Genomic DNA, 21,355 nt, shown 5'->3' with positions numbered 1-21,355 from the left:
TTTCTTGCTATGTACAATCAATAGATAATGTTATCTTACATCTTTCCAAGTCAGATATCATTGAATTTGACCAGAAAACAGGGAAGACACGAATGAATGCTCCTAAATATTCTCTTGGCAAAGTAGGACACAATTCACAACACCTTCAAGTGTGTGAGAAGCATTCTGAAGGAGCCCTCTCTCACATGTGTGTCAGTGCAATGCTTTTTCTAACAAGACCATCCTGGACAGTGTCTTTTGATGTCCAGAATTAAAAACTAGTCAGGGAAGAAAACCAGCTGCGTTTTATTTCTCTGCCTCTCACTGCTGAAGGAAGAGGGCTCTGCTCTCTGAACCCACATGCTGAAACAACCCTCTGTGTCAGTTTATCTACACTGCAGACAGCTCACTTCCCTTGCCTATTTATAATTTTGAACAGAAACACAGAACTCCTGTAAGAAAAGATAACTGCGGTCATGCTTGCATTAGCGTATCAGAGATGAAGTGAAAAGGGAATTTTTAGCTAATGCTGCACATTGTTTAGACACCTTAAAATGATCATGACAAAACCGAAGAATTCCTTCTGTGGCTTCTTGAAACCAATACATTAATTTTTCACTTAACCTTTCTCAAGATGATAAAGTTGTTAACAATAAATGAATCTGTTCCAGGACAGCCTGATTCATATCCGTGTCTCCTTGGAGATATTAATGGAGATATGAAATACCTGGAATTCACACTCGTGTCTCAGTGGACTGCACTGATCGGTTCTTTTTCATACAGAACAATTCTTCTCTGCTTTCTTTCCAAGAATGTCAGAGAAGAACAGATAGTGCTGCGTGAGAACTATGAAATAAGATACATTAAGACTAATGTGTTCTTCTTTCCTCTTGATATCAGCCTGAGAGATTAACTTTTTGGCTCAAACATCATGCATTTTTGCACAATCTGCCTGTTCAAGAAACACTGGCACTCCTTGGAAAAAAAAATCAGTTTCACTTATCCCACCTAAGATGCCTCGATGAAGTAAGGTTTTCTCAAAGAAACAGAAACTGACACTGTCAAGAGAGAATCTATGTTGTCAAACTGTTCATAACATTAAAACTGTTACTCCATCACATCTGCACCGGAACCAAATGGAAATAAACTCTTCAGCAGTAGACTGCAGCTTGCACGGTCCTTTGTAACCGTTTATGCTCCTCGGAGGTGAATCTGGCTGTGAAGAAGAGAACTGATGTCACTCAAAATCTCTTTCACCAGCAATCAAACATCTTTTAGATCCAGCTGCCTGCCACTAACGCATGATTCCAAGGCGTAAAACTATTACCCTATCTCCCCCCGCCCCAGGTGTCCAGGACAGGCAGGGGAACTCTGGTGGTTCTGGGGAAGGATCACCCCTGAAACGGTCAGTCAAGTGGACAAGAACCTCGGGTGGCTCCCTGGAGAAGGTGGGGCCTCCCTCCGGCTCTCACCTGTCCACGCTGGTCTCGGCCAGCCGGTTGTTCATGATGGCGAGGGCGCCCACCCCCCCCGAGAAGCCGTTGTGCCGGGAGCCGCAGCCCGGGGGTCTCGGGTGGCCGTTGGCCGTCTCCGACAGCTGCTTCTGCATGATGGCCAGGGACACCTTGTTGGCGGCCAGGAAGTCCTTCATGGAGATCATCTCCCCGGACATCCGGCGCCCGTCGGTCTCGCTCTCGTTGATGGCGTCCGTCTCGATGGAGACGTTCCGCTGGCTCCGGGGTCGCCCCGGCACCACCATGTTCCTGCGCACGCGGAGGCGCCTGGCCGGGCACCGCGGGCAGCACCGGAGCTCCAGCTTCCTCAGGATCCAGTTGAGGATCTGCTTGATCACGATGGAGATGACGTTAAACAAGGAGTAGATGCAGCACACGCCCATGAGGATGAAGACGAAGTTGCCGAACCTGTAGAGGCCCTGGTCCTCGTACTTCATGTTCTGGCTGCTGACCAGATCCCCGAACCCGATGGTGCTGAAGGCCACGAAGCAGAAGTACAGGGAGTCAAAGAAGCTCCAGCCCTCGATGGCCGAGTACATGGCCGAGGCGCAGCAGGACACGATGACGGCGGCCACGCACAAGATCAGCATGACGTAGTAGACGGAGGGCTTCCAGCCCGCCAGGCTGTCGGCCCCCTCGGAGTGCGAGGAGTCCCGCAGGTGGTCGTGGGGCGCCACCCCCTGCCTCCGCCGCTGCCTCTCGTAGCAGGACTTCATCACGAAGGCCAGCACGGTGATCAGGCGCTCCAGGAAGAGGTTGAAGAACAGGATGGTGGCCGCGCAGCCAAAGAGGCCGTAAAAGATGAGGAAGATCTTGCCCCCAACGGTGGCAGGAGTGGTCATGCCAAACCCTTTAAAAACAGAAGAGAAAAGGAAGAGAGCAGGGCTCAAACGCCACATCCTCTCAGCAGGCGGAAAATACATCAAAAGAACACACATCTGGGGGCGGAAATGCTTACAGCGGTATCTGCTGGCGATAACAGTCAAGTTAAACGTACGTTTAAAACGATATCCGAATGCAACCACTTGTGTTTGTTTTCGTTTTTTTACTTAGACTGTTTTTTGAGAGGAAAACAAAATCGAAACATTTGCTCTGTGGCTGGGCTTGGCCTGTACTATAAAATGTTACATTGCTCTACGTTGCACTTCATCAAAGCACAGCTTGGGCTAATTACTAATTAAATGTACCACAAAGTTTCGTGGACGTGTGTGTCAGGGAAGGAACAGAAAGCAACTGACACTGACATTAAAAGTAACGTCTGCTTTAGCTCTGCACATGAAGTTCCTTCCCCCTGCTCTCCTTTAAACCCTCCTTTAGGATGAGCACTGGGATCGGATTTCATGCTGAAATCTAAAATGATACTTAGCAGCAGGGCTTCACAACTCCCAGCTTCCACATAGTTGGGAAATATAAACAGCTACTTTGTCATCTTTAAAACTGCATGGATGACTGTGACATGGACTGGAGCAGCTGAAAGAGCTTCAGCGGCTGTGAGAATTGGCTGACAGCTCATCCAGACCTTCAGATGAATTATTTGTAACAGTCTACATGACTGTTCTCTCCTTGTACTGCAGTGCCTACCTGCCAAGACTGCACCACCTGCACTAAAAACGGCACAGACAGGTTGCCATTGGTGACTGTGAAATCACTGGCAGATACTGTATGTAAATTACTTCTCTTAATTTTCACGCCCGCATTCTTCAAATGAAAAGCCATTTCTAAAGTGACATCAAAAATGTTCAATCCCTACAGAATTGTTAGGGCTTTACAGCCTTTGGAATCGACTCAAATAAAAAAACAATGAACAATTAACAAAGAACACACACTATTTGTCAGGAGCAGTTCTTTCCGGGCCCTATGCGGACGACACGATCCGGAATGTGAGGATACAATTGGGAAAAGAGTCATGCAGGAGAAGGGTCAGGAGACAGGGGGCGTGTCCGAGGAGTGCAGGTGTCCGGGGGGAGTGAATCCCGGGCGAACAATCCAAGGGTAAATCCAGAGGGGGAATCCAAGACGGGAGGTTTAGTCCAAGACCAGGGGATCCATCCGAAGCTAAAACCAGAACCGGGTCGGGACCGGCGGGGCAGGGAATCAGGAACAGGAAACTAAAACCATAACGGAGCCAGACGCGGCAGCACCCCGGGCTCTCACGACACGGAAATCAATGAGAAGCCCCGAGCACTCGCCTGCGTCTGGCTTTAAAGGTGGAACTAAAGAGGGGCTGGAATAAGGAACAGGTGTGGGAATGGGACAGAACGAGGAAGGGCTGGAGCGCCCTTAAGAGGAGGAGTAACGATCGTGACACTATTGCTTCCTGCCCTTTTTCTGTAATATTGAGCAAAATGATTGTTTACCACGTGCAGTTTCATGGCTCCAGTCTGGCATCTGTGACATCAAGGGGTATGCCTGACAAAACTGCTCATTGCTGTACTCTCCATGATGGGTATTAAAGGTTACAAGTAACTAGTTCATTTGGCTAATTGATCCAAGGATCTAATCCAAACATTTCTGTCAACAACATGACTGGATAACACGTTCCACACTCCCACACCTCTTTGAGCAAAGGAAACCCTCCTGTTCTGTGTGTCAGTGCAATGTCCTTCTCTGTAATTTCCACCTGTGTCCTCAGGTGAGCGTTTCACTGCTGAATGTCAAGGCCAGTGAGTAGACTCTGTCATTAGTATCGAGGACTTTGAGAACTTGAAACAGGTTTCCTCATATCCTCTCCGCCAAAACGTCACAGAATCACTCCTTTATAGTTTCTAGCTAGAACAGTTTTGGTTCTCACTGCTAAAATGTTACATACAGTGTGTGTAAATTGACATTGTGCATATTATGGTTCTAGTCTTATTCCTAGTGTTGTGAAATGACCAGAATTAATTAATATTTGCATTTCCATCACCCATAGCAACAGCATGCTGTTCGTGAACCATGAAAGGGATTCCTTGTAATAATACTCAGTGCCTTGCAAAAGTATTCAGACCCAGTTTTTGTTGCTTTAAAGCTAGCTGTTTGAAATACATTTTGAAATAGCAATTAATATTTGTTATACAAAGAACCTACTCCACACATTCAATTCAAAACACAAAAAGGTGAAAGTTAATAGATAATTAATATGAATGTACAATGAGAAGGTCACAATGGCACAAATATTCAAATCGTTTGCTGTGGCAAAACTAAATAAATTTAGGAGGACAAAATTACCTTAATGAACTGCACAATTAGTTGAGTGGCAGTGTCTCACTAATAGTGGTTCACATGATTAGACCTGTCTCTGTAAAGCTCCTCAGTCAGGCAGTGACTTCCAAGAAAAGATTTAATTATGAAGACCAAGCAGCTTTCAAATAAACTCAGGGATAAGGTTTTAAAATGGCAAAGATCAGGAGAAGAGTAGAAAAAGACCCATTACAGAGACAGTTAACATCTCCTCGGGCCTGGCGATATGAATCATGAAAGACACGGCCCGGATCAGGCTGTCCCTCCGGACTGTGCAGCTGGGCAAGGAGGGAGCTGGAGGGGCAGGCCGCTGTGAGGCCAGTGGATTCAGAGTTCGGTGACTGAGAGGCGGGAAAACGCTCATGGATCAGCAATCTCACTGTCACTTCACAAACAGGGCTTGTATGGGACTGAAAAAAACACCTGCATGAGGTTTGCAACAAAGCACCTACTGTAATACTGCAGACATGTGGCGAAAGGTTTTATGGTCAGGCAAGCCAAAATCTGAACTCTTTTGTTGAAATGGAACAGCTGTGGCCTAAAGCGTTAGATCTGACACAAACCCACGCAGGGAGGCACCTGGTCAAAGCCACCAGCACTGTCAGGCACGGTGGTGGCAGTGTTATGCTGGCAGATGCTTCAGTTGAAATCGCAAAGCATGAAACAACAAAGAAACTACACAGAACACTCAGCGCCGTCTTCATTACGTGCTGGGATACTGCGCAGTGCTCTGGGAGTTTCAGTTCCGTTCGACAGGAACAGGAAACAGTGACATACAGTGGTGTGAAAAAGTGTTTGCCCCCTTCCTGATTTCTTATTTTTTTGCATGTTTGTCACACTGAAATGTTTCAGATCATCAAACAAATTGAAATATTAGACAAAGATAACACAAGTAAACACAAAATGCAGTTTTTAAATGAAGGTTTTTATTATTAAGGGAAAAAAAAACCCAAACCTACATGGCCCTGTGTGAAAAAGTGATTGCCCCCTGAACCTAATAACTGGTTGGGCCACCCTTAGCAGCAACAACTGCAATCAAGCGTTTGCGATAACTGGCAATGAGTCTTTTACAGCGCTGTGGAGGAATTGTGGCCCACTCATCTTTGCAGAATTGTTGTAATTCAGCCACATTGGAGGGTTTTTCGAGCCTTAACCGCTCTTTTAAGGTCATGCCACAACATCTCAATCGGATTCAGGTCAGGACTTTGACTAGGCCACTCCAAAGTCTTCATTTTGTTTTTCTTAAGCCATTCAGAGGTGGACTTGCTGGTGTGTTTTGGATCATTGTCCTGCTGCAGAACCCAAGTGCGCTTCAGCTTGAGGTCACAAACAGATGGCCGGACATTCTCCTTCAGGATTTTTTGGTAGACAGCAGAATTCATGGTTCCATTTACCACAGCAAGTCTTCCAGGTCCTGAAGCAGCAAAACAGCCCCAGAACATCACGCTACCACCACCATATTTTACTGTTGGTATGATGTTCCTTTTCTGAAATGCTGTGTTACTTTTACGCCAGATGTAATGGGACACACACCTTCCAAAAAGTTCAACTTTTGTCTCGTCAGTCCACAGAGTATTTTCCCAAAAGTCTTGTGGATCATCAAGATGTTTTCTGGCAAAACTGAGACGAGCCTTTATGTTCTTTTTGCTCAGCAGTGGTTTTCGTCTTGGAACTCTGCCATGCAGGCCATTTTTGCCCAGTCTCTTTCTTATGGTGGAGTCATGAACACTGACCTTAACTGAGGCAAGTGAAGCCTGCAGTTCTTTGGATGTTGTTGTGGGTTTTTTTGTGACCTCTTGGGGTAATTTTGGTCGTCCGGCCACTCCTGGGAAGGTTCACCACTCTTCCATGTTTTCGCCATTTGTGGAAAATGGCTCTCACTGTGGTTCGCTGGAGTCCCAAAGCTTTAGAAATGGCTTTATAACCTTTTCCAGACTGATAAATCTCAATTACTCTGTTTCTCATTTGTTCCTGAATTTCTTTGGATCGCAGCATGATGTCTAGCTTTTGAGGATCTTTTGGTCTACTTCACTTTGTCAGGCAGGTTCTATTTAAGTGATTTCTTGATTGAGAACAGGTGTGACAGTAATCAGGCCTGGGTGTGGCTAGAGAAATTGAACTCAGCTTTCCAAAGATGTGATAAACCACAGTTGATTTATGTTTTAACAGGGGGGGGTAATCACTTTTTCACACAGGGCCATGTAGGTTTGGATTTTTTTTCCCTTAATAATAAAAACCTTCATTTAAAAACTGCATTTTGTGTTTACTTGTGTTATCTTTGTCTAATATTTCAATTTGTTTGATGATCTGTAACATTTCAGTGTGACAAACATGCAAAAAAATAAGAAATCAGGAAGGGGGCAAACACTTTTTCACACCACTGTATGTGACATTTTTAGTAAAGACTGTTGCCAATAACCGGATTTCCCCTAGTCTTAATTAAAAATGTTTTTAACCAGATAAGTCAATTCTGAGAAGTTCCTCGTTTACAGTGGTGACCTGGAGACCCATCAGAGACACTTAGCAATCTGAGCGAAGAGCCCAGCTTGAGGGCAGAGCAGCATTTCAACCCATTTACTGTAGGACAGAAGAACAGTGTCCACTACTGCCTTCCGGACGATCACTGAAAAGGATGCCACAGTGCACTGGAAATAAAAATAAAATCCTAAGGGTTATTGCTACAGTAATAAAGTATGCACCGACGAACTCTTGTGGTTAATATTTGCACATTTGCTTCAGTGGGGCCAAGTGCCATGTGCTTCCTCTTCACACTGAGGCAGACTAAATACCGCTGCTTCAGTCTGAAGGGGGTGACAGCTCACAGAGAGTCCGCAGGAACTCCAAGCTGGGAGCTGCCAATGATCGCATCAAAAAAAATAATTTGTAACAGACTATACTTTTTTTTCTGGCTTTCAGAAAAAAGACTCGACTGCGCTTACAGCCAGAATGAAGGATACAAATCCTATCAGCAGCAATTCTTCAAGGGGAAGCTCTCACAGAGTCCACCATGTTTGGTGAGAAGACGCTGCACTGCTATAATAATGAACACATCATCTTTTTTTTTTTCACTAACATCGTGTTCTGAAAATGAGGAGCAAAATAAAGGCTTCAGAAAACTAGCAACATAAGAATCCTACAAGTTGCCATTGTAGGAACTAAGAATCCCAAGTGATAATTATTTTTAAAAAATTAAATTAAAACCAGAGTCTGTAGAAAGGGATAGGGGCCTAGGTGCTCTTGAAGACAAAGCCACAAAGTCTTTATTATAATCCCGATATTTCGTTCTTTTTAAAAACAATCAAATCACCATCCTTGTTGAATTTCGGCACGGTGTGCAGTTATTGTTGGGGCCTTCTGTATCAGTGCAGGTGCCTCTTAAAAACCCAGCCAGAGCAGGACCTGGCCAGGAAGAGGGGCTCCAGGGGAGCGGGGTGCTTTCCAAAGTGACCTCATGCTGTTTCAGCCTGCCTCCAGAGGGCTGAGGGTGAGTAATAACGACGAGCAGGCGGCTCCGAGTGGACAAGAATGCTGTCATCTACAGGGGTCGCTCAAGCACCCACACCTGATCAGCTTGAGAAACACCTGGATGGCCGCAGCAGCAAAAGGAAACATGAGTGAGAACTACTCTGGATGTTTCTATATAAGCTGGATCTTCTGCTGATGATTGAAGCCGGGACTGAAGTGAACACGCCCACCAGCACCAACAAAACAAACAGTCTGCCGTCTCCCTTCTCCTGGTGCCAGCAAATCTATTGTCATCTACTGTGTGTCACACACAAACCTTCAAAGTCTCTAATGTCTGAGACAAACGCTCCTTAAAGAGATAGATTAGTGGGCTGAAAATTTTCTTTATATTCCAGCATCGCGGATACATCATTGCCCTGCCTCTTGAAAAACAAACAAGCATTTTAATGAGCATTTTACAATAACCTTGGACCCACACAGCCAGTATCAACCAGTCACAATGAGCATATTTTTCCTGAGCTTCCTTTTAATGTCTAGGACAGGTACAACACCTGGAGCTGGACATGCTTTGCCAATTAGTATGCATAGTCCATAACGGTACAAAACATTTATTGAAATGGAAAACTCCGTAAAATCGCATTAGATTTCAGGTAAGGAAAAGCCTTCAAGTGGTAACATCCCCCACTTAGCTGTATTTTGTTATTTTTTACTCTGCATATCAATTGGGCTTTGAAAGCCTCATTCAGAATCAGGCATTGACTGTGCATGAATAAAACTCTCAGATGATCTTCAGTTCTGAGCACTACCTCTTTCAGAGTGGTTATGTTGCGCGCTAAGACTCGTTGGCAAAACTACTTTAAAAAGATCACAATTATCATTTTGAAGAAACTGTTTTGGGGATAAGTGACCCGGAAAGAAAACAAAATAATGTTTTAACAGACAAATATTAGCATTTCCTGTAGAAATGAACTTAGGAACTCTAGGTTCTCTAACTCTGACTGAAATATTTATTAGAAAATAGACTATTCTTCATGCAAAAAGAGGACTTACATCAAGAGTGCCCAAGATTTATGAAAGGGAGAGCCCATGCTCCACTGAGGTAATCAGAAAGAAATAAAAAGAGACTGCTTTCAAATTTGACAACCAGCAGCAGGGAGGGCACTGTGATTGTGCTCCTGTATAAAGGGACGGACTGCCTGTGGTCTGGATAAGCACCAGGCAGGGAAGAGCAAGGCTGCTACAACCAGCCACCTGCATCTAAACATTTATGCACAGGAGGTTTTGAAAGAAACATTCAGATGCCCTGACAGATTGGGAGGGTGGGGCTTCTGAGATTCAGCAAAGGCAGTCACTCGGTGGTCTCGGGCTCGAGATTCCCAATCAGGGGGGCAGGATTGACTCAGCGCTGCCAGGGGTAGGGTCAGGGGCAGGATCAAGGGTACAGCCAGAAGCAGGGCAGGGGCAGGGGTAGAGGGAGGGGTAGGGCCAGGGGTAGAATCAGGGGCAGGACCATGTGAAGTTTCATGGGTGGGATCAGGGACAGGGGCAGAGGTAGAGAGAGGGGCAGAACCAGAGGTCAGGTCAAGGATAGGGTCAGGAGTAGGGTCATCCAGGGCTCTCTCGCCAACCTAGCGACCCCTGTGACTTCCTGAGCGTTTTGCAGTGACAATGCCCTCCTGGACATCCGGTCAGCTGCTGTGGCACCTGCAGCACATCAAAGTGTGAAAGGGTGCGAGGAGCCTGTCTGCACGTCCTCGCCCATATCCCACCAGAATGAAGGACTGCCGTCAGAGTGCATGCCTGTTCTGTTACACACCTGGATGGCAGGACACTCTGTTTGCAGACGGCTCTGTGACCATGCGGTCTGTGCTGCTTGGCTGCCTACAGCAGGCCTAAGGAGGTACTTGGACTAGAAACTCCACAAGCTTTTACAGCCAAGATGGAAATCAAGACAATGGCAGTGTGCGTGCATGTCTGTATTTGAAGGCTTAGAGCAGTGACTAGAAAAAGAAGGGCATCCAGGCAGTGCCAGCCAGGGGCACCTGTCTTGGAGCACACAGGATATTGACAACTTCAGACAGGTCGTACTGTGATACCGAGAAGAGGACATCGGTAAACCAGCCAGAGCTTGGCTAGGAATAGAACTGCTATATTAGCGCAGGGTCTCAACACATGTTCACAAACAAACCAGTCTACACTCTCTGTCGTCTTCACACAGGGAGTGAGGCTTTGTTCTGTTTAGAGAAGAAGTACATAATTTGCAGTTGTTGAAGTGTTATTTATACATTGCTTAGTTCTTATCCTGTTAGTTTTAAATTAATAACCACATACATAGTTATTACTTGTGCCAAACCTTAATGGAAGAAAAGCTCTTATATTACTTTTATCTACATCTTAGATAAATTTAGGGGAGAACTTGTGATATTTTTTTCTTAATTTAATATATACATGTAATATAAAAGTATATTACCTACACCCACCTGAGCAATGCTCTCTTTATAATCACCTATTGCCAACAAATTAAATGTTGCAGACTGCTGCTGCAACGTACTTGAAGACAACCAGAGAGGGCAAACACGATTGAAACAGGACAGAGAAACAAGGAGCATGAAATCTATCTGCTCCCAGTCTCTCTGGATTTCTACTCACAAGGCAGACACACAACAGCTACCTCTGTCCACTGGCAGAGGAACTTGATGGAAGACTCCACTTCACTGAGAGTCACACATACTGGACATCCCAAACTTTAAGAAACCAAGACGATCCATCCTTAAGCATTTTGTAATTATACATATGGGCAGTTTCCAAATAGCAGCAGTTCTGAAATGTGACATTTAGAGTTGAATTGATTATACCTGTTACAGGAAAAATGAAAAAAAAAACAGAGCAAACTCCTCCGACAGACAGTAATATTTCTCATTTCAAAAGGCAGCTAATGCATTAACTGTAGAACCCTGTCATTAACTGTCAGTGGAAAGGAGCCCCCAACTGCACACACTCGAGAGGAGCTGGAATAACTTGGCGGTGTTTACGGTCTGGGTCTCTCAAGTCAAGCGGCCGTTCTCGCGGTAACAGGTGCACATGTATATTTTATGCAGGTATTAAACTGAAAGCCTGCTTGTTGCTTAGTGAACCGTAGTCCTTAACCAGAGACAACAGTGCTGTAATTATCACTCCGATTTAAAAAAAAATCGTTTTTGTGCTTGTAAATTAGTGAGAACGTGTTCCAACGTCTGATTACAGGGAATTTATACAGTAGATGCCATTTGAAATACCTATACCGAAAATACTCGTCTTGCTTGTGAAATTCTCACTGGCGAAGATCCAATCTAATTATCCATCCTTAAAAAAAGATGACAAAATAATTAAAAAAAATAAAGAGACGTCAATTTACCAGATCTATTGTACAACCTGCTTCATCCATATAAACTGCGGAAGATAAAAGGCGGCTGAATTCTCCACAGTACCAGGAGATGTTAAAAGCTCCATTAGAGGAGCAGCCCGTGTACTTGAAGAAAAAAGCCTTCTTTCTGAAGCACTTTGAGTAATGTCGTGGCTATACACGTGATCCAAAAGGCAATGAAAAGCTTTATAAATCATACATAACTTTAAAAGGCATCATCTTAAAGATCTTTTACATTTCTATTATTTCTGTATAGGAGACACAGGTGTAATGATTTATGCAGCAATTTGTGCACATTGAGTCCGCTCACAGTCGGAGCGGTCTGACACCGAGCTGCACCAACTTGATCAGATCTCGACAAACAAGAGACGATGAGGAAGTGCAGACCTGCCTGCTCCTCTTCAGCTGCTGTGAACTACAACATCTTGCAAATGCGTGGTGCAGGCGACGGTGTTATAAACAGCACTGATCAAAAACAAAACCCCACAAGAATGGACATTGCTGTCCAACTACTGCCCCTATCGAATAAGACACATGTCAACCTTCAGAACTGTCTGTACCACCCAACTTTTCAAACTGGCTGAGCGTGAAAGGAAAGCCACAGATGAACACTTGAATCGAGGGAGACCTCATACCTATCGTCGAAACCACTGTCCCAACGAAGTAGAAAGCGCCGGTGAAGTCCCACCGAGGTCTGACACTGTCCACCCGGATGCCGGCGACGTTGGCTTCCTCGTAATGCCGCAGAAACCTCTCCAGGTCCTCCCTGCTGAGGTTGTACCGCTGCGTGAAGTTGTCAAACCGCTGCGCCCAGCGCTCCTTCGCCTGCTTCTCCTTGGGGTGCTCCAGCGCGGAGAAGACGGCGGCCCCGCACAGCAGGTACATTACGATCAGGAGCGCCAGCAGGAGGAACCTCGCCGTGTCCTCTGGGACCGGCCCCACACTGCAACAGCAGCTGCCCCGATTAGCCATTATGTTGCAACAGTCGAGCTCCGCATGATCTCCGATTTCTCTCGACTCTCACCACCGGCGTTTCATTTTTACAGTCGGGTCTGCAGTCGGACTTCCTGCTCGGCTCAGATCACTTTTTTGAAAGCCCTTCGCTGGTGGCAGATTCCCCTGCTAATTGCTTCCCTCAGAGCTCATCCATTTTCAGCGCGCTTATTTATTTGGAAGTAGCGCAACAGCTTGTTCACCCTCAGCACCAACTAATAATGATGTCAGTAATGTGACACCCGGGGGGCAACGTATCTGTGGGAAAGAAACACTACCGTGTGGTATTGATTGGGTGCAAGAAAGCCAGTATCTCCAAACACATCAGCTGTAGGCTGTTTTCTTCCCTCCAGCTGTATAATTTCGCGCGGTCGAAAAGAAAAAGGCAGGTCAGCTCTAATCGTTTAAGGCAGCAGTAAACAACATTGTCACCCTTGCTGGTTGCGGGGTTCCAGTCTCCCGAAGAAGCGCAGGGGTACCCGTGAGAAAAGTGATCACTTCCATTACTGCAGCACCATAGTCCACCCGAAGAAGCGGCGAGAGGGGTTCCTTTGTTCGCTCCCAGCTCGAAATCGAGGATGACTGGATTAAAAACTTGGGCGATGTGTTGCCGCAGTTCCACCGGATCCAAACTTTCACCGGTGAAGCCCGCGAATGTCCCTCTCATCCCTCTCCCCCGGGGCGGCAGGAGCCCGCAGGCGTGCCGTGGCGTGGCCGCCCGGCGCGCAGCTGTGCCCCAGCGAGCGCCCCGTGGTCCAGTATCCCCTGTCGGACCTCTGCCCTGCCCGCACGCCGGTCTCCAAATGCGCCTCGGCTCTCGTGTGCTGCTACACAACCCCAGCGCTCGTCAGGCGCAGACCCTCCATTTCACGCCAGCGATCGCGCGTTCCTCCAGCCGAACCGGGTTTGAGCCCTGTCCTGCTGTTAGACTGCGTTTGGTTTTGCCTTCCCACCCCACCCAGAGTCTGACGACTACGGGTGCTCCGGCGCTGCGCTCGCACTGCTGTCCTCACCGGCGCTGAGCTGTGCAGACCCCGCCGCGGGACTGAGCGAGGTGCGAGGTGCAGCTTCAGCATTAAAGACGCCCTGCTGCGTTTCCCTCGGATTGAAAAACCACTCGGCTGGAAAAGTTCATGGTTGTCACCTGATATTTAAAGACGGGTGTCATAGTGTAAGTCTGAGATTTTCGGAAAGGATGCTGTTAGATTGAAATGACCCTATTATTGGGCTCATGATGCCCTCACAGTTCACGATCCAAACCTTTTCTTTCCTTTGGAGTTACAGGAGTTACAAGCACAAACCCAACGACCTAACCGGTAATAAACCAACGTGTGAAACTAAAAAAATAGTGTTATTTCTTTTTAAAACAGTGGACTGGCGTTCGGTTTAAAAGAGAATACGAGACAGAAAAAAGATGGGATTCTTCGACGTTCATAATGGGGAGCATTGCATACCGTTCTAGATAAAAAACATTACATGTTTAAATATTATCTTAAAACTTAAATGCATCCAACAGCAATTCGGAAGCTCCACCCGCCCCTCAGCTCGTTTATCTAAATTAAGTAGTTTTCTACAAAACCGCAAAGGATCGCATTTACTGATAATTGTATCTGACGTCACTGTGGGTTTCTGTCACAACAAGGGGAGATCTGTCCTAATGCAGTAGACATAAAAACAGATCGGACGAGAGGAAAAATTGGTGTCAGCAATGCTGGTTGAAAAAGGTGTTTGCAAAAAACAACATTTTCACAAAGAGACTGCGTTGATCGACATTCGGCATTCATTTGAAAAGCTCCTGTCTGGCTAAGTGAACTAGCCCAAAACATTTCGGCAATAACCACACTTAATCTGAATGTGCTTGTTCTAAAACAAAGGTGGGGAAACAGCGATCTAATGACAGTGAAAAATGGATGAAGATTTCCAGGAGGATTTTGATAAAGTTCCAACAGAATATAAATTCTCGAATTGCTGGCGGTAGTCGTTCAGGGAAACGTGTGTTTGGATTGAGAATTGGTCCTTAACTAGAAAACGGGGAGTACAGTTAAGGGGTGAATACCCAGACGGGGGGGATGTAATTGCTGGAGTACTGCAGGGCTCTGCACTGCTCTTCTGAATTGATATCAGGGGAGCAGGTTCAGGCGCAGTGGGGCAGTGGTCCACATTGCTGCTTCACAGTGCTGGGGCCCTGGGTTCGGTTCCAGCCCTGGGGCACAATCTGTGTGGAGCTTGTGTGTTTGTTCCCACGGGTTTCTTCCAGGTACTCCAGTTGCCTTCCCTGGTCCAAACACCTACCGGCAGGATAACTGGCTTCTGGGAAAGGTGGCCCTGTGTGTGTGTGTGTGTGTCTGTGTGTCCTGTGATGGACTGGTGTCCCATCCAGGGTGTATCCTGCCTTGGGCTCATTGCTTGCTGGGATAAGCTCTGGCTCCCCCACGACCCTGAATTGGAAGAAACGATTAGAAACTGATTCCAGCGGAGAATGAAACCAGCCGGGTGCAGATGATACCCAATTAGAAGGATTAGCAAGCATTGTAGAAGCAGCAGATACACACATGATTAAAAAGATTTAGATAAGATTAAGAACTAGCCAATCAGCCAGCATTAAGTTTAGACAATTGCAGGCAGGCAGTAAAAACATTAATTATAAAAACAATTAAAAGGCACACAAAATGCTAGGATATACAGTTAAAATGAAATCAAGAGGTGTTATGTTACAGTTGTACTGTATAACACACTTGAAAGGGCTCATTTAGTGTACAGTACAGTGTACAATATAGGCCAACAGGTTATAGAAAATATATTGCTACTCAGGAATCAGGACTACCTAAAGGAATGCCCTGTACTGACAGGCTGAAGGCACTGAACCTTTTTGTTCTTGAACACAGGAGAGTATGAGGGGACCCAACACAAATATACAAAATCTTTAAAGGCAGGCAATGCAGAAAAATGCTTCAAAACGAATAGAGGATCACGGCCCAGAGAGCAGGAGTGGAAACTACACGGAAGCGCATTAAGAACGGGGAGCCGGAGGCACGTCTTTACAATAAGAGGCTGCGGGAGGCTGGAACAAGCTGCCCAGCCGTGCTGGTGAAGCTGGTGCCCTGGGACTAGCTGGACTGATTGACCTTCTTACCTTTCTCGTGTTCTAGAAATGTTACGTATACAATACGACCACATATGCCAGCACAAGTAACTCGGAGACTTACAGTAGCAATGCATGACTTTCCAAGCTGGCTGTGCTTTAAAACTGTATTTTATCCTTTGTTGCTCCGTTGCCAGCTAGCTAGAATAAACCATATTCCACTTTTCCCTTTTCTTGACTGACGGGCTGCGACGGGAGAGATAGCAATGCGATTAGGACATGTTGCACCGAAGAGTCATCATTGCAGAGCAGAAGGCCAAGCCCAGGAATTAAAAACTGAAAACAGCTAGAAAACGCCGGGCGTATTAACCCTTTGACTGACAGTCAGAGAACTGCTCCTCCTGGTGCCGGGGTGTCGGGCTGTCAGAGCCGGTCCCAGACAGCCTGACCCTCAAGGGGAGCTGGGAGCAGGAGCTGACACGAGCCCCAGGCAGTGCGGGATGGCATGAGCCAGCAGTATAAGCATCACCTCGGAGCTGCACATAGGTGCCTCATGGCTTATTGGTGGATAAACAACTGGATCCCAGCATCACGTCTTGCTTCAGCACTGAGCACAATGTGGAATCTGCATTAATACACCTGGCAAAAACGAGGATCAATGCCGACCTTTTCAGAAAAAGTAGCAACGGTTTGAACAGAAGAGGCCAAAGATGAATAAACGAAGCATCCTGATCGGCTGATCAGAGCTTGCAGGGGTGCAGGTTGGGCCCCCACAAAAACATAGGAAACAGATAAATTTGTGGTTGTGATTTTTACCAAAAAAAGGACAAATAGCCAGGAGTAAGAATAACCTATTGATTTGTTCGTTGTCGGTGTTCTTAGTTATTCATACTGGAGCATGAGTGATGCCCAGCTCTTCAGCAGCAGTGTGACAGACCGCAGGCATGGCCTGCAGCCGGGACACCCGCCCTCAGAAGAGCCGAGCACATTTCCACTCTTTAAATGTGCAGGTGGTGGTCACCGAGCTGATAACCTGGCCACCTCGTGGTTTAGCACAGATGTGCTTTAATGGGTTTTACACTGGAAAATCTCTGCTTGTTCACTGTGTAAAGATCCAACTGTCACTGCACATGAAATGTATTTATTTATAGGTAAAAAGGCTATATTCCTATACCAGTCAACCTCAATAATCCAAGAATATTCAAGTATAAACACCTGCAATCACTTACAAGTCTGCTAAGAAACATGGTATTGTAATCTCGTTAATGTAACATTAACATTGATTGGAGCAACAAAAGTACTTTTTTTCTGTATGTCACAAAAGATGTATGCCATGGTAACTGTGCTTCAGTAGATTCAATTTAATTTTCTTTATTAAACTTGTGTGAATGGAAGATGAAACACATGATCCCTATTCAAGACCTTTCTGGTGTACTTTACTTTTCTTTTTCTCTTTAGGAAACAAATGCCTTCATCCACTATCTTTCTATCTATCTGCTATCTTTCTCCTTGTGTCAGTTCAAAACTCATTTTCAATCTGTATTTTGTTTCATAACCATTTACAACCACAGAAATCACTTTTTCAAGGTCAGAATATCCCCGACCGTTTTGTGACTGTTCCTGTTCTTTGACTATTTGCCAAGGGGTTTTTAAATCATCCCTGACAGGCAGGAGCTCTTGGGAGAGAGGCTCAAACCCATTTGCAGGCTGTGCAGGACTCTATGGACCTGCTGGTACCAGGAGAGGGTGGCTCAGTATATCCAAAAAGGCCGACTCTATAATTAGAAGCGTCAGAGGTTTACTGGCAATGAGATTATACTGAAGAAAAAAAGGTCATGCTACAGTACATATCCATTTGTCATTCAACAAACTCTGAACTGAGACAGGGAAAACAAACTGAAACAAGTAACAATACTTTGTAAAGAGATTACCTTTATTTACACACAAAGATGCCAATAATACCTAGCATTTGTTAATTTTAATCTAAAACATTAATACTAGACTGTGCTATTTTTTAATGACACTAACAATTATATAAAGATTAATTCATTAGACATAACATAACAGTAAGAACGACAATGGTAAAGTAACTTTTTTGGAAATATCTAATAGATACACAGTGGTTGGAAAGTCTTTATAAAAGAACCTACAATGCCGAGCTGGCATGATATGACATTAAATGTCAGCACCAATCAGATAATATGTTTAAAAAAACTTGAAAAAGACTAGTTTACCAGGCTGTTTTTCTGATGAAAACAGGGATAATCTCTGTATATTTCATGATCAGTTAACAACAATGCATTCCTGTGTAGTTTGGAGTTTTCCTTTTTCATCCAATAACTGCAGAACAAGGTTTACAGAGCTACACAAAACAATCATTATGAATTAGAATAGCACCATGTTTGCAATACACAACAAGCTAAATAAGAGAATCTACACATATTACCCTCCTATTTAAAATAAGCTTCAGCTGCAGGACTAACTTCAAAGTCAATGCCAGCAGCTCCCAGTTCTCTTAATCCTGGAAGAGGAAGAGGTTGTAGGGCACAGACAACGCAGCTCAGAAGGGCCGAGACTCCTCTTCTTCCAAATCGTCACACCTCCCTCAATGTCCTTTCTCTGAACCTTGGCACTGGCGGGCTCGAACAGGTTTTCCTTATGCTTACGATGGCACCCAGATGTTTCCATTAATGTCAGTTTCTTGGGTATATGGGATATTCCAAATCCAAGGGCGATCTGAACCACAAGCAGAAGCACAATTAGGCCATGAAAAGCAATCTAAGAATTCTGCACCACAAGCCTGAGTACGGTCAAGCAAAGAGAATGCTTAAATTACACTCAAAAATTGTCTTTTTAAGCAATATTTACAAAAATATTGTTTTATGTTCATATTTGTTAAAACAAAAATTTACACCACTCAAAATGCATGTAGCTACAGTAAAATACATTTTCTAGCTTTTTTCAGTTGCATGATAATACACATCTTCAAAAATATCAGGATTAACCACCTTAGCTCTTCACACACTTACTGACTTCTTCCTTCATGCTTGACTGCCTTTAGAAGGAATTTTAAACGGTCTTTCTAAATATCTGTACTAAAGAAGAGACTACTCAGAAGGGTGGCAGAATGCCATGTTGCATCGGATCATCAGGAAAGCCCAAAACATCTGAGACATGAAAAATACTGGTGCTCCGGGAGCGAGGGGCTCTCTCCCTGCGGGAGTCTGTGCTCTCTCCCTGCGGGAGTCTGTGCTCCGGGAGCGAGGGGCTCTCTCCCTGTGGGAGTCAGTGCTCCGGGAGCGAGGGGCTCTCTCCCTGCTGGAGTCTGTGCTCCGGGAGCGAGGGGCTCTCTCCCTGCGGGAGTCTGTGCTCCGGGAGCGAGGGGCTCTCTCCCTGCGGGAGTCTGTGCTCCGGGAGCGAGGGGCTCTCTCCCTGCGGGAGTCTGTGCTCCGGGAGCGAGGGGCTCCCTCCCTGCGGGAGTCTGTGCTCCGGGAGCGAGGGGCTCTCTCCCTGCGGGAGTCTGTGCTCCTGGAGCGAGGGGCTCTCTCCCTGCTGGAGTCTGTGCTCCGGGAGCGAGGGGCTCCCTCCCTGTGGGAGTCTGTGCTCCGGGAGCGAGGGGCTCCCTCCCTGTGGGAGTCTGTGCTCCGGGAGCGAGGGGCTCTCTCCCTGCTGGAGTCTGTGCTCCGGGAGCGAGGGGCTCTCTCCCTGCTGGAGTCTGTGCTCCGGGAGCGAGGGGCTCTCTCCCTGCGGGAGTCTGTGCTCCTGGAGCGAGGGGCTCTCTCCCTGCGGGAGTCTGTGCTCCGGGAGCGAGGGGCTCTCTCCCTGCGGGAGTCTGTGCTCCGGGAGCGAGGGGCTCTCTCCCTGTGGGAGTCTGTGCTCCGGGAGCGAGGGGCTCTCTCCCTGCGGGAGTCTGTGCTCCGGGAGCGAGGGGCTCCCTCCCTGTGGGAGTCTGTGCTCCGGGAGCGAGGGGCTCTCTCCCTGCGGGAGTCTGTGCTCCGGGAGCGAGGGGCTCTCTCCCTGCGGGACTCTGTGCTCCTGGAGCGAGGGGCTCCCTCCCTGCGGGAGTCTGTGCTCCGGGAGCGAGGGACTCTCTCCCTGCTGGAGTCTGTGCTCCGGGAGCGAGGGGCTCTCTCCCTGTGGGAGTCTGTGCTCCTGGAGCGAGGGGCTCTCTCCCTGTGGGAGTCTGTGCTCCTGGAGCGAGGGGCTCCCTCCCTGCGGGAGTCTGTGGTCCGGGAGCGAGGGGCTCTCTCCCTGTGGGAGTCTGTGCTCCTGGAGCGAGGGGCTCCCTCCCTGCGGGAGTCTGTGCTCCGGGAGCGAGGGGCTCTCTCCCTGTGGGAGTCTGTGCTCCGGGAGCGAGGGGCTCTCTCCCTGTGGGAGTCTGTGCTCCGGGAGCGAGGGGCTCCCTCCCTGCGGGAGTCTGTGCTCCGGGAGCGAGGGGCTCCCTCCCTGCTGGAGTCTGTGCTCCGGGAGCGAGGGGCTCCCTCCCTGCGGGAGTCTGTGCTCCGGGAGCGAGGGGCTCTCTCCCTGCGGGAGTCTGTGCTCCTGGAGCGAGGGGCTCCCTCCCTGCGGGAGTCTGTGCTCCGGGAGCGAGGGGCTCTCTCCCTGCGGGAGTCTGTGCTCCTGGAGCGAGGGGCTCTCTCCCTGCTGGAGTCTGTGCTCCGGGAGCGAGGGGCTCTCTCCCTGCGGGAGTCTGTGCTCCGGGAGCGAGGGGCTCTCTCCCTGCGGGAGTCTGTGCTCCTGGAGCGAGGGGCTCTCTCCCTGCTGGAGTCTGTGCTCCGGGAGCGAGGGGCTCCCTCCCTGCGGGAGTCTGTGCTCCGGGAGCGAGGGGCTCCCTCCCTGCGGGAGTCTGTGCTCCGGGAGCGAGGGGCTCTCTCCCTGCGGGAGTCTGTGCTCCGGGAGCGAGGGGCTCTCTCCCTGCGGGAGTCTGTGCTCCGGGAGCGAGGGGCTCTCTCCCTGCTGGAGTCTGTGCTCCGGGAGCGAGGGGCTCCCTCCCTGCGGGAGTCTGTGCTCCGGGAGCGAGGGGCTCTCTCCCTGCGGGAGTCTGTGCTCCGGGAGCGAGGGGCTCCCTCCCTGCGGGAGTCTGTGCTCCGGGAGCGAGGGGCTCTCTCCCTGCGGGAGTCTGTGCTCCGGGAGCAAGGGGCTCTCTCCCTGCGGGAGTCTGTGCTCCTGGAGCGAGGAGCTCTCTCCCTGCGGGAGTCTGTGCTCCGGGAGCGAGGGGCTCCCTCCCTGCGGGAGTCTGTGCTCCGGGAGCGAGGGGCTCTCTCCCTGCGGGAGTCTGTGCTCCTGGAGCGAGGGGCTCTCTCCCTGCTGGAGTCTGTGCTCCGGGAGCGAGGGGCTCTCTCCCTGCGGGAGTCTGTGCTCCGGGAGCGAGGGGCTCTCTCCCTGCGGGAGTCTGTGCTCCTGGAGCGAGGGGCTCTCTCCCTGCTGGAGTCTGTGCTCCGGGAGCGAGGGGCTCTCTCCCTGCGGGAGTCTGTGCTCCGGGAGCGAGGGGCTCTCTCCCTGCTGGAGTCTGTGCTCCGGGAGCGAGGGGCTCTCTCCCTGCGGGAGTCTGTGCTCCGGGAGTGAGGGGCTCTCTCCCTGCGGGAGTCTGTGCTCCGGGAGCGAGGGGCTCCCTCCCTGTGGGAGTCTGTGCTCCGGGAGCGAGGGGCTCTCTCCCTGCGGGAGTCTGTGCTCCGGGAGCGAGGGGCTCTCTCCCTGTGG

General features: G+C 48.1%; 2 protein-coding genes across 3 annotated transcripts in view; both read right to left on the bottom strand.

The window, feature by feature from the left end:
* On the bottom strand, positions 1 to 12,701 carry kcnk13a (potassium channel, subfamily K, member 13a). The gene is made up of 2 exons (XM_088925262.1): positions 12,216 to 12,701; positions 1 to 2,343 (listed from the first exon to the last, which is right to left on the bottom strand). The coding sequence occupies exons 1-2, from the start codon at positions 12,550 to 12,552 to the stop codon at positions 1,448 to 1,450; spliced, it is 1,233 nt and encodes a 410-aa protein (XP_088781388.1). The 5' UTR covers positions 12,553 to 12,701; the 3' UTR covers positions 1 to 1,447.
* A 4,869-nt stretch (positions 12,702 to 17,570) lies between these two features.
* tdp1 (tyrosyl-DNA phosphodiesterase 1) overlaps positions 17,571 to 21,355 on the bottom strand; it is a 42,719-nt gene continuing 38,934 nt past the window's right edge. For both annotated transcript variants that reach the window (XM_088925861.1, XM_088925862.1), the window contains one exon: positions 17,571 to 18,391. In XM_088925861.1, coding sequence (XP_088781987.1) covers positions 18,318 to 18,391 — 74 coding nt within the window. In that variant the 3' untranslated portion in view covers positions 17,571 to 18,317. The remainder of the gene's footprint in view (positions 18,392 to 21,355) is intronic.

The sequence above is a fragment of the Atractosteus spatula genome, chromosome 9 (assembly GCF_055471065.1).
Source record: "Atractosteus spatula isolate fAtrSpa1 chromosome 9, fAtrSpa1.hap1, whole genome shotgun sequence".
In the NCBI taxonomy this organism is placed as follows: domain Eukaryota; kingdom Metazoa; phylum Chordata; class Actinopteri; order Semionotiformes; family Lepisosteidae; genus Atractosteus; species Atractosteus spatula.
This window is presented reverse-complemented; position numbering and strand designations above follow the sequence as displayed.